Below are 14,052 nucleotides of genomic sequence, written 5' to 3'. Positions count from 1 at the left end.
TAATGTATCTGCTGTTGAGACTGAAGAACAGATCCATGTCACTAAACAGGAGGTTACAGAGGTATGTATCTGATATATTGTTTCTGTCATTCTTTACAATTCATTCTATAATTGATACATAATGTATTACAAAAGAATCAAATATACAATATTATCACACATGCTTGTTTGATACATTGATACAAGCAAAAACTCAATAAATAGAAATATAGTTTGTTTGCAACAAATTTTAAACATATGGAAAATAAATTAACCACAATCAAAATCAGAATAAATAGAAATATTTTATTGATAGAACAATATGGGTACAAATCTATTTGTTCCCTTGATTTTCTCGTAGGAGATCATATTTTGATCTCTTCTTTATGAATATTTTTCGAGATATTGTTTCAAAAAATATATTACCTTTTATATAGGCTTGAATTAAATTTTTATATAGGTATGAATTAGGATTTCGGATTAAGTAGCCTCCAAAAATTCAAACTGAAATTGAATACATCTTGTAGAATCCCAACCAGAATTTAATACGCGCTCCACTTACAAATTCTACATCCATACAGAAGTCATTGCTACTAACACATCTATAATCGTCAATACTTTGCGTCCTACATTGGTATCTTTTTGAGCAACTTTCACATATAACAAACATAAAAATCATAGTTGTATGTTATAGCTATAGTTTGCATAATTGCACTCCATAACAAATTTTATGTTTGCTATGGAGCTTTTGATTTGTATAATTCGCTAGAAACATCCAGTTTTATACAAATTGTTCAGTTTTATATAAATTCATTTATACATTGTAATTTGTACAATAAGATATGTATTTGTATAATTATAAGTGTATAGGACGAAATTATATGTATTTGTATTTGTATATACACTTTTTCTTCGCTTTATACAAACACAAACGCATTTTATATATTTTATACCGAAATGTATAAATGACTAATTGTATACCGAAAATGGCTAATTGTATACCGAATCAGATGGCAAGAAATGGGATGTTTGCTGCGAATTGCAATTAAAATAAACTATGGCTATAACATTTAATTTGAATTAATAATTTGCTATTTCATACAATTTTCCCTATCTTTTCATCCATATAGACGAATAATTTTTAATTAAAAAATGAACAATCAATAAAACAATTAGAAAAAGTGGATGCATATATCAAGTTGGCCCACATATATTTTCCATGAGAAGTCATAATTATTCAAGATTGCTGCAAAATTGATTGATAATGTGGAAAGCTATCAATTTTTTAATTATTATTTTTTTGGGTAAAAAAAAAAACTAATTTGTTGGCCCTTTAAGTGATGGAAAGAAAAGAAACTAGTACACGTGTTAAAATTTGAAGCTCAAAAAGTAAGCACACCAGAGAACCACAGGCCCCTCTTTATTGTGTGGCTTATACATAGACAGAATCACTTTGGGATCTCTTATTTTGTACTATTTGTTGATTAATAAAATATCACACTTAGTTGATTTTTTAAAAAATAAAAAATAAACACTTGGGGATTCTCAATTTTAACGTGGTAAAAATATTATAGTACTATTTACCGTCTACTTTTACATTTTTGTTACAGTATTTTTATTATTTAATTTTATAAAATTAATTAAATATTTATTTATTTGTATAATTTTAAAAAAATCAAAAAGTAAATCATTTGTTATATATCTATTTTATCTTTAATATCAAATATAATATTTATTTTTTAAAAAGTGAAATGACTTATGATAATTAAAAATAATATAATATATTATTACTTCTTTAACATGAATGGAGGAGTATACTTTATAGAATCTTTAAAATATTTGGATGAGAGAAACAAAAGTAGTAGTACTGAGTAATTTATTTGTGTATAAGTTAGATGGCGATGTATGGGATGCGGGAATTGAGGCACGTGGGGATGCAGATGCCACACTCTTTGCCAACTCGACTTGTTCACTAATCCTACAATAAGAACGTGCCATTATTAAATTATCAATCTTTAGCTGGCCATTTTACAACTCAATAAGTAAGTCCATAATATTTTTCAATTTTCTCATATTTGCTTCACTTAAATATTTTGAATATGATTTTTCAAATTAATTTATTTTCTTTAAATTTAAGTAAAATCTCATTTTAAAAAAATAATGAAAATATTTTTCAAAATCATTTTAAACATTATATCTAAACTTTTCATCCTAACTTAAGTATCTTGTATCTGTTCATCCCAGGGGCGGTTCTATGCTTTGGAAAATAAGGCTTTTGTCTTAGGCCCCCAAATTTTGGGGCCCCAATTTTTTGTCAAGAATAAATTATGTGTTAAATTTTTTATAGAAAAATTCATTATTTATGATAAAAATTATAATTTTTTTAAAATAAATTATTTTATCCACTTTAACATCTTTTGTACTTTGTTAAAAATAAGAATTAATAGTGAAAAGTGTTGAATAAAGTGAATTACAAATTCTTTTTTATTTCTTTTTAAATTTTTGTTTCAAGCATTACTATAAGCATATTAAAATGAGGTATACCAAGTCATCAACTTCTTGAGTCAAATTTTATGGTTCTAACTCTTATCTTAATTTAATATTTATCAACTTATTACTTATAGCATTATGTTAACAATACATATAATAATTGCCTCACTTAAAAGATGTTTTTCAATGTTGAGTTGATAAAATATTACCTAAAACTAGTAATTTAAAAAACAATATTAAGTACTAATAATTTTAATCTAAATAGTGTTAAAAATAAATTATGAATAAATACATATATGAAGTGTATTTATAATTTAGGCCACGAATTAAAATTTCGCTTTAGGCCCTCAATTACGTTGAGCCGCCCCTGTCATCAGCATTATTAAGCGTTGAATTGTGTGACCCGCCATTAAAATGCTTTTCATTATAAGGAATAACCCTACTTATGGGGTTGGGTCATGAGTCGAGGTCAGGTTCAAGTGTCAACATCATATTCCAATTCAAATATCGGGTTTCGGGTTGAGTCTTGGGATTGTGTCTTGATTTGGTTAATGATTAGGATTGGGTCACAGTCCGTATGTCGAAACATCCGTATGTCGAAACACGTGTCAAGGTAGTGGTCAAATCCCGAATCGGGTGTCGGGTATTGAATCGATTAGTGGGGTTGATTTTCAGATTAGAAACTATTTTCTTAAAAATATTTTCTACTCTCTAGCAAAAAATAAAATAAAAGATATTTTTCTAAAAAAATGTGTTTGCATTCATCAATCAAACACTAGAAAATATTCATACTCACCAGCCAAACATGACAAAATAAGTTAGAAATCAACTTTTTTCCAAAAAAATATTTTATACCAAACACACCGTGTATCTTATATGGAATTTGGAGAGCCATGAATACCCTCCGTTTGTCCATTTAAATTTCCAAGTCAGCAAAAAAAATATTGTTTTATGTGATTTTTAAGGTGATATGGCATCTATTAGTTTTGAGGGGTAAAAGTGGGCCAATACACTAACGGTGAGGGTATTTTTGACCCCAAAATCAAACGGAGGGTATATTTGATCCATTTTCAATTGTTCAGGGGTATTTTTGACCCTTTTCCGTAGATTTTTTTATATATCGGTCAAATATTTTAATTTCTTAGTTATTGTGATTAATATTATTTGATGTAATTTTCAAATAACATATATTACTATCTATTTTAATTTATGGAGATATAAAATTTCAAGAGTTAACCAATTTTTTTTTTAATATTTTAAAAATATTATAAACTATTAATTATTGTGCTTTATAAAACTTTTTATGGAATAGCTTAGTTGGTCAGGCCCCTCGCCTTATTAGTAAAAAAAGGAGCATCCCGAACGACATAGAGGGAAGAGGCATAATTCATAAACATTCGCTTTGTACTCGAGTCAATATGCTAATTATACATCTTATTTTTTGTGAGACCCTAATATTTTTCTCAAAATGTAATAAATATGGCCCTGAAATGTCAGCATACAATGTTGTCTGAACCATATTGCTGGTTCATTAGGGAAATTACAAGCTCTTGAATAAATATTGCCTAAAATTAATACTAACATAATTATTTGTCCCACAGTTGTACATATATATTAAGCATATATATAAACTACATTAACCAAAAAATCTTTCATCCAAGAGTGAAAAAAAAAAGAATCATACAATAGTAGAGCTGTGACGACAAGTCGTACACTTGTTTTCCCCTATTGAAAGGCTGATTGTTCTTTGCAAGTCGTCGCCTTTCTATATATTTCTCTAATCACAATAGGCTTGCCATGAGACAATTACCACACGTCACGCAGATATCTTCCGGTCGTTTGCAAGTTCTTCACAAAGCTCTCAGCCTTGGAGCTATCAAGTGATCCCTGAGATTTTAGTAAAGCAAAGTTATAACTTCAATCTAACCAAGCAAAGGTTTTGCACCAGCCACTTTGTACACGTCAAATACACTATAATTTGATATTTTCAACACGTGTCAACATCAAACTTATAGTTGTGGTCTTAAAGTGGTACAGCAGTAAGTACATGGAATTGTTCCCGTGTTGTTTGTGGTGATGAATATTTCAAGAAATCAAAAACCCATTCAACAGAAATGACAAATGACTAGTGGAATTAAATAGTGAAAGGAGGCCGGTAAGATACTGGACAACCAATTGACAGGACAGAACAAAGACCACAGCCAGAAAATAGTAAGATATTGAGAAGTTTTACCTGATCCTGAGCAATAGTGTGAAGGGTCCGATGGACATCCCTGGCCATGCCCTTAGCATCACCACAGACATATACATATCCTCCCTGTGAAATCATGTTCCAGATGTCGTCCGCCTAGAAACAAGAAAATAGTCAACATCATATCTCAAAACAACCATTGGCATAAACATCAAATCTATTTGCCAAGTAACAAAGGGCAGAGTGAGCAGCATACCTTCTGTGTCATTTTATGTTGCACGTATTCTTTGTTAGGTCCTTCACGTGAGAAGGCAACAACTAGATTAGAAAGTGCACCGGCCTCGAGGAAGTTATCTAACTCATCCTGATAGATGTAGTCCTACAGATATAAATAGATAGAGTTGAGTGGATGTAGTAACCCATAAATATAGTACCAAATATATGTGCTTATGTAAGTTGAATTTGTGCTGAATTATCCATAGCCGGGTTAAATACTAACCATTTGGCGGTTCCTGCATCCAAAAAATAATACTGCAGGACCAAGCTCAGCTCCTTCCTTCTTCAAAGCCATTCTTTCCTGAAAGATACAGTAAGTGTCAAATGCTATGCATTTCAAGACTCACACTTCCACTAGTCTCTCATGGTTTGAATCTAACCTGGAGGAAACCCCTGAATGGTGCCAATCCAGTACCAGGGCCAATCATTATGATTGGGACCTTATTATCAGCTGGCAGTTTAAAGTTTGATTGCCGAACAAAAATAGGTGCTGTACTGCAGGATAGGCTTTCTTCTAGAGGAATAGCATTCTGAAAGAGGAACCACATGGTAACAGAATGAGAACCAAAGCTACATTAACTTTTAGCATATAACAGTCTCAAATATTTTGAAACATCACTAACTAGTCTAGTTAATAATAACAAGCTAAATGCTGCATAAAGATGAAAGTCTCCATCTGTTCAGGGCACAATGGTAGTACTAGCAAGTGGTTCTGTGCGAGTTCTCTTATAATTTATTTGAATGTGACACAAAAGTTCAACCATCATTTAGTAAATACCTTCATCCATGTTGAGCAGACACCCTTGTGAATTCGTCCAGTTGGCATTTTGTCGTAAACCAGTGCACAAGTGACATGAATTCTAGATGTCGCCATTCTGCAAGTAAATGTAGATCACAAGGTTATGTTCTCTGATTTGTCAAATAAAATGGATAGAAAGAAGTAAGAAGCAATCTTTCATTTCCGTAAGGTAGTGCAAAAACGAGATATTGCAGTAAAAACGTCAGAAGTTTATGTTGTAGTCAGGCAGAAGTATGTCTGACATTATCAAAAAATACCTCATACTAATGTTCAACAAATAAATGAAAACCCAACTCAAAGAAATATGAACATAACTATCCAAAAATATCTTTAATACAGATAGATATCCTCAATCCTCATTTTGCATGGCCGATTATGGAATACAAAATTTTAAAAGGGTAGCTTATTGTGGTTGAACTCATTTCATCTCCATCTTACATTGCGCTATTCCTGGAGATATTGTAACAAACTCTCTAGCACTGCCTTTACTTTTAATATTTGAAAGAGAACTACAGCAAGCTACTCACCTAGGAGATGATGAGATGGAGTAGAATCTTGGTTGTAGGCGAGGAGAAACAGAAGCAAAGAAAACACCGACTGAAGGCTTGGCTGAAGGAAATTCTGCCATGACTTCAAGAAGGCTTCTCTGACTTGCAACTACCCATTGAGCATATTCTTCCTGAAGAAATAGATTTCGCAAAGACATGAGAATGATGAAGTAAACTCCAATAAGTGAAAGTACAATGCAACAAGACCACACCTTTCCAGCAGGTGATGCAAGATATCTTAATCGATCAGCTTCATTTGGATCAGACGCACATGCTGCTAAAGCAAGTAAAGCCGACTGCAAGATATGCAATTAAGCAATGAGTACTTCATAGCTCACAAAATAACATGAGGAACTTCAAGATCAGTAAAGAAGTTACCTTTTTAGGAGAACTCAACAGATCAGCATACCGAGTCAATGCTGTTCTCAAAGTGCAAGGAGGGAAGGGAGATGGCAATGAGCTTCCACCAAGTGGTGTTCCATCCTCTTTATCGGTGTGAATGGAAAAGAAAGTGTCCGGTGATATATTCAGTAACCTTTCAGCTTCCTCCACGGTTTCAATAAAATTTTCACAGTACACACCAACATGATCACCAGTTTCATACCTGAGAAACACAAGAACCATTTTAGAAAACACGACTATAATCAATTTCAGTGACATCACTTGGCTTCAAATAACTTCCATCCCATTAAAGAAATTTGTAGATTTAGAATCATGCGTTGAATACCTCGAGTACAGCATTTTAGAACTACTAGCTATATATATCTACTATTCTTGATCAATGAAAAAAAGCATAAAATGTTGAATGACTTAAAAGAGCACTTACACAAGTCCAGTGCCAGAAATGTCAAACTCCAGATGAGTGCAAGAACGATCAGAAGCTGCGGTATGAAGCTCCTTCCTCACAGCAACATTAGCTCTGTAGACACGGAGAGAAGCAAGATTAGAACTGAATAGAGCAGGCACACAGAATGGAAGTCCAATGACATATGAAGAGCAGGTTTGTTACCTGACAGGATGTTGAGCATCAACAATGACATGTCCATTTGCATGACCATTTGTGTTGGTCAAGTCGTTATCAAAGTTGGACTTCTCATAGGTAATAACTCTATATTCCAAAACTGCAGCAGTATATGGAGTTGCAGCAGTTGCATCATCCCCATCAAGAAGCAACTTATCCAATTCAGGCCACAGTAACTCACGCCTACAATATTCACGTTATTTTGAGCACACAGATTGAGAAAACAAAAGGGAACTCCTGTTATATTAAGAGAAGTTTAGTACGCATACCATGAAGCAAAATCATCTTCAATGCATTGATCATCATCTCCAAGACCCACTGGAACAAGCCTCTGCCCGCCTGCAGTTTATACACTTTAGTAAGTAAGAACAGAAAATCAATTTAATTATGAAAAGAGGATAACATCCTAGTTGCCATCTCTAGAACCCAATGAGGCAGTTCTCCTCCGCACCCACGATTTTTAATTTTTAACATAAAAGAAGTTTTTGCACTAACCAAATTATTTTTAAAAACCTGCCTTTTACAGTCGAAATGCTCAACACTTAAGTTTGAGAGAATTCATTGCTTTACTGCAGGTGATTTTAAATACAAAATAACCTAAACGGCTCTACTTTACTACTCTAATTATACAGGATGGCATCATATGAATGGCATACAACTAGAGAGCAACAGTTATCCAATATTTCATATTCAGGTAAAAAATGGATAGAAGTTTGCAATCAAAAGAGATCGCTACCTTGCTCAGCCAGAAGCTCATCCACAACTTTAGCAATCTGACACCAATAATAAAGAGAACGAACAAGTACATGTTAGAAAACAACAGTCATATTAGTGGTTTCCCATGTATATTGGGATACATATGAACAGGAACAAGTGCAAAAACAATAAAATTAATCTCGGACCTTGTTAAAATGCTCATATTGCCTGTTACCAAGCCCAAATACTCCATACTGAAGATTTTTAAAGTAGTCACCCCTCTCTTTCCCCTGCAGAAAATAACAGACATAATGATTAAGCTGAGATGCAACAAACTTAAACTGACAAGATATTAGATCACTTAGTTAATCAATTATATTCACCTCTTCAAACCATTTATAGAATCTGGCAGCATTATCAGTTGGTTCACCATCTCCATATCTATGATCAATCAACATAAATCAAGTTAGTAACTACATAATATAGTCGTTATCTAGCAAATACAAAATTGATCATTTTGCAAGTGATTATACAAGGTTAATATTTCCAACTTACGTCGCCAAGAAAAAAAATGCCAATTTCTCTTTCTTCAATTTTTCTTCATACTCTTCATCATCAGCCGCATAATCATCCTAGAATTCATTCATTTTAAGCAATCAGAAATAATGAAACCATGATTCCCATAATCAATAACTTCACTTTGTATATCATACTTATGAAGATAAAGAAAGCTCACCATATCAATGACTTTAAAGACAGCCTTCTCATATCTGGCCTTGGCTTCCTCAGCAAGTGCCTGCACAAAAACACATTCACAATCACTTATTATTCTCTTTTAATTGCAAATCATTTGCTGAGATCACAAAATTATATGCGGACAAACTACTCAATTTACATGTTAAAAGTTGTTAACTTTTACTTTTTGGATCTTAAGTATGATTACTCATTTTGACAAGTTCAACAACTCCAAAATCATGATCACCAAAATACAAATAAAAAAATTGTCTATATATTCTATGACTTCAACTTCTTTAACCTCCAACAACAAGAATACAAATTAAATTTAAAAATTGACAAACCTTTGCGAAGCCTTCTGCTGTACCAGTCTGGGTTCCGAAAAATATGGTAACCTTCTTCTTTCCATCATCAATCTCTTCAGGTTCTACAACCAACTTAGGAACCACCAACTTAGGTAGCTCCCCAACCTTCTTAGCAGATGTTGACGAGCGCCGCCACATCAATACAACTGCACATCCGATTAAAACAGCAACTGAGGTTGTCAATATCATCATCAAATCCTTATTCTCCATCAACAAAGCTGTCAATGAAGCTGGAGAAGTTGAGTCACCAGAATCTGATGACGAATTCAGTTTATCAAATATCTTTCCTCCTTTAAATATCGCCGCCATAAAATCAAAAGGAGAAAGCTTTTCTGATGTAGAATCCATTTCTCTGAATTATCAAAAATGTAATGAAATTGTATATGAACTTTGTTCAACTGGGTAATCGCTAATTACCCGGTTAAGATGATTTAGCTGAAGGCGATGAAAAAGAGAGTTGTGCTTTCTTTTTAGGCCTTAGAATTTGGGGAATTTGGTTAGGTTTGGAGAGACTTTGTAAGAAAATAAAAAAGAGAGGGGAGAGCAATATATGGAGGAGGTGAGGAAGAAGAGAGGAGACAGGCGAACGCCTACCAAACCAGACTAGTCAACCCACCTACTACAAACTAACTATGGTTAACTATTAAATTGTGTGGGTAAAATAGCACGTGATTTGGTCGAATTCAGATACATTCCAAAACGTTTAGGTACATCGCGTTTTGCGATTTTGGATATACTGCTCTATATCCCGATATATTGTGTATGTTCTGATATATTACGTATAGTAATGTATCCGATCGATATATCGCATAAAGTGATGTATTACGTCCTGACACATTGTGTATAGTGATGTATTCAATCGATACATGGTGTAAAGTGTGATATATTATCTAAGTCTAAGAATATGAGAGAGTTGAAATTTTTACAATTTTTTCAAATAATGGAAATTTTAAAAAATTATATGATAAAATAAATTTTTTATTCCAAAATATAATTCTATGTTGGGTTTGAAGAGGAGATTTGTTCAAATGCCATTTTCTGTCTATTTTGTCGGACTTTATATTGGCGGCATACGTCACATTGAATATTAATGCCACCCTTTACCAGCCCGCGCCTTTAGGTAGATCTAGTTAAAAGCACGAATCTCATGTTTTATTAGAGGTTTAGACTTTTTTTTTTCTATTACTTTGAATTAATACGTGTACACACTACACACACAAGAAAAAGAAGGTTTCATTTGTATGTACTACTAGAGGAGTCTTCTATTTGAATAGGTCAAAACATTATTTTATTTTGGTTAAGTTCTTATTTAAATAAAAATATCCACAATTGTCGATTACCACTACTAGCCACTATTTCCTGTACGATCACCACCTATGTCATCACAAGTCACAACCACCAATGCTACTAGTCACTCATGTCTACCGCTATCATATTTACCATTTCCATCATTATAACTATATTCATTGTCAACATTACTGCCGTCTCTTTTGCCGATGCCATCTCCACCAGAGGCGTATGTAAGGGGAGGTCACCGGGTTCACCTGAACCCATGGTCCCCTCCCGAGATCATATAAAGTAGTGTTATATTTTTAAAAAAATATTGAAATATAGATGTGTGAACCCGCACTTGGAGTATCATATAATGCAATTATGACTGAGTGCACCTCTACCCGCGAGGTTAGAAATCTAAATTTTATATTTATCTTGTTTTATTTTTCAATCTAAAATTAGATAACACTTCTTTAAGTGGTAATTGGTAAAACTTTTGACATTTTAATTAATTCATCAATATATATATATATATATATATATATATATATATATATATATATATATATATATCATAATTAATTTTAGACCTATAATTTTAAAATTTTAACGGTTTTCAGTAATAAAAACTTAAATGTCGAACCGATCAAATTTATATCATAGATTAACCTTTTTATAATAGTGCACCCATCATCTCAAAATCCTGGATACGCCTCTGATCTCCACCACCGCTATCACAACTTGATTTGCCGCCAACTACCATCAACACATCGTCAATCATCATACATTTTTCAGCCATCATCACCACAACCTCTACCAATACTATTAACTACTAACACTTAGTGGCATATCCTGGATTTTTAGTAAGCGGTGTCAATATTTAAAAATTAATAAATAATTAATAATTGATATAATAACATTATATTAATAAAAATTATTTAAAACGTACTAATAAAACGTAAGTCAAGTAAACTACTAAACTTTCTTGGAGGACTTTTCATATTTTGAAATGTATTCATAAGAGCCTCATTAGAGATAATACTAAGTACTAAATATTCTAGTGCAATTGGTTCATTTTAGCTTAATTTGACAATAAATAGGAGGCTGGAGATTCAAATCCCTATAATATTAAACTTTTCTCTGAAAATGTATCAAAAATAAAAGACAAATTTGGCCTTATTGAGGCTCGGACTCAGGCCGCACCTTCGAATGACCATTCCATTCGCACAGCAAGCCAACAAGCCAAGAAGCTCAAATTTTCAAATAGTGTCATTATATTATAGGTAGGAATGTTTCTATTTTTCAGAGTTATATATATATATATATATATATATATATATATATATAGTACTAAATTTTTTCAACGAAGCAATGTCAGTCGACACCCATGACATAGGGTGGGTCCGCCCCTGCTAACACTAATGTGGTTGATCCGTACTACCAACTATAACAACCACCACCTACAAATCGTCAATCATCAACTGCCATCAGCGTCGCCAATTACTAACATCAACCAAATTCACCATTACCATCACAATCACCACATCATGACAATCAATTTAACATAAACCACTTCCACTGTCACAACTATTACCATCACCATTACTAGCTACTAACACCAACCATAACCATCACCACCACCACTACAAATCATCTCAACTTGGGGTGTACAAGTCAAATCGTAAAGCCAAATTGAATCGACGAATCAAGTCAAATCGAAAAAAAATAGCAAACTTGTAGTTTGATTTGGTTGCTTTGGCGTTAAAAAAAATTCGACCACTCTTGATTTGGTTTGGTATTAAAAAAAAATCAAAATTGTAACCAAACCAAACCAACTTAATATATATATGCGCGCACACACACACATACACATAGATATATAGTTTTATTTTATTTTATGTTATACATAAAAAATATTAATTATAATCTACTTTGTTAATTAAATTAGTTTATAATTTTCAATGTTTAAATATATTATTTCAAATCTTGGCTTGTAAATATTTTATCTTATATTCAGATCGAAAGTTACAATTAAACTATTAGGAGTAATTTTTTAGATTAGAAGTTAACAGTCTAATTTGTAAATATTTTTTTTTGTATCTAGTTTGACTTTAGTCTTTAATCTTATAAATTGAACATATTGAGCGTATATAGACTGGCTCATTTGGAAACAAAAACTTGACAACTCGAGTTCTACAATCAACTTAGGCATAACAGGCATGAAGCCAATCCATACCAAGAATGACATCAAAATCTACCATGTCTAACTCAACTAAATCAGCCATGGTGCTCTTGTGATTAACGGAAATAGGACAATCACGATAGACACTTTCTGCTAGAATAGACTCACCAACAGGTGTAGAAACACTAAAGGGCTCACTGAGTTGCTCAGGGAGAACATTAAAATTCCTTGCAACATACGGAGTTACAAAGGATAAACTCGCTCCTCGATCTAGCAAAGCATACACATTAAAGTTAAAGATTTGGACCATACCAATGACAACATCTGGCGAGTCCTCCTGCTCTTGGCGACTAGTGATAGAATAAATGCGGTTTGCTCTTTTGCTAATACCAAAAGTAGCCCATCTAGGTGCAGCTTTGTCTGCTAGAGCAACTAAAGAAGACTGGGCTTTATTGCCCCCATTACAATTATCCTGCTTGTTCTTTGGACACTCTCACATGAAATGACCGTTCTGGCCACACTTGAAGCAACCAGTAGAGCCATCACAACACATTCTTGAGTGGTTCCTACCATACTTAGCACAAGCAGGAGGCTTACTACCCCCTTGTGCCCTACTACCCCCTTGTGCCCTACTACCCTGAGAATAGACAGGTTTAGTTCTAAAATTCTGACTATTGTACTCACGTTTGTTCTTTGGTGCAGGTGCACTAGCAGATGATGAAGCAGGTCCCTTCTGTTTCTGTTTGAAAGATGACGGGTTCGCATTACTCTTTTCCTTCCCTGACTCATTCCCTGACGTCTTAGCCCTCTTATTCTTAAACTCTTCTCTGTCCCTCTGCTTTTCGTCCTCAACTTGTTGCACATAGATCATCAACCTTGCTATGTCCATGTCACCTATTAGCATGGCTGCCTTACATTCCTTACTTGACAGGTGAGACAACCCAACAACGAATAAACTCATCTTTCTCCTCATGTCAGCAGCCATCTCCGGAGAATAGCGTGAAAGTTGTGTGAACTTCAGACTGTACTCATGAACGCTCAAAGAATCCTACTAAGAGTGAGGAACTCACGTACCCTTGCTTCTGTTAGCTCACGGGGAAAGAAACACCCCAAGAAAGCCTCCTCAAATAAATCCTAGCTCACAATCGGTTATGCACAGGCACGAGTTAGAAAGAAACTTTTATAGAGATACACTCTATCGCACGAAATGAGTATGAAAGAAGTGAGATAGTTCCTAAATGTTGCAGCCTTCTAATTATAAATGTGGCGCACTTCACACTGATAACTAGGACTCTACAGACACGACTTCATAGACTCCCTAGGACTCTTGAACTCTGTGCTCTGATACCAAGTTTGTCACGCTCCAAGCCTACATCTTGGGCGGGACTAGCACTCGAGAACCATTGATGGCCCCAAGCGAACTCTTTGCATTGCTTACTTATACAACAGGAGACTTAAACACAAGAATATAGTCTCAACTGATGAACTCATGAAATAA

General features: G+C 33.6%; 1 protein-coding gene across 1 annotated transcript; it reads right to left on the bottom strand.

Moving 5' to 3' along the window:
- Positions 1-3,927: 3,927 nt before the first annotated feature.
- Positions 3,928-9,590, bottom strand: LOC125823327 (NADPH--cytochrome P450 reductase-like). The gene is made up of 18 exons (XM_049502719.1): positions 9,080-9,590; positions 8,737-8,796; positions 8,556-8,632; positions 8,384-8,441; positions 8,207-8,290; positions 8,041-8,077; positions 7,574-7,643; positions 7,293-7,487; positions 7,110-7,202; positions 6,662-6,887; positions 6,496-6,579; positions 6,263-6,414; positions 5,715-5,811; positions 5,317-5,466; positions 5,160-5,237; positions 4,917-5,039; positions 4,703-4,816; positions 3,928-4,356 (listed from the first exon to the last, which is right to left on the bottom strand). Exons 1-18 carry the CDS (start codon positions 9,446-9,448, stop codon positions 4,276-4,278), a joined length of 2,148 nt encoding a protein of 715 aa, XP_049358676.1. The 5' UTR covers positions 9,449-9,590; the 3' UTR covers positions 3,928-4,275.
- Positions 9,591-14,052: the final 4,462 nt, after the last annotated feature.

The sequence above is a fragment of the Solanum verrucosum genome, unplaced genomic scaffold, assembly GCF_900185275.1.
Source record: "Solanum verrucosum unplaced genomic scaffold, falcon-dt-bn FXZP01000214.1, whole genome shotgun sequence".
Taxonomy (NCBI): Eukaryota; Viridiplantae; Streptophyta; class Magnoliopsida; order Solanales; family Solanaceae; genus Solanum; species Solanum verrucosum.
The sequence above is the reverse complement of the archived record's forward strand: the minus strand, read 5'-3'. Positions and strand labels throughout refer to the sequence as shown.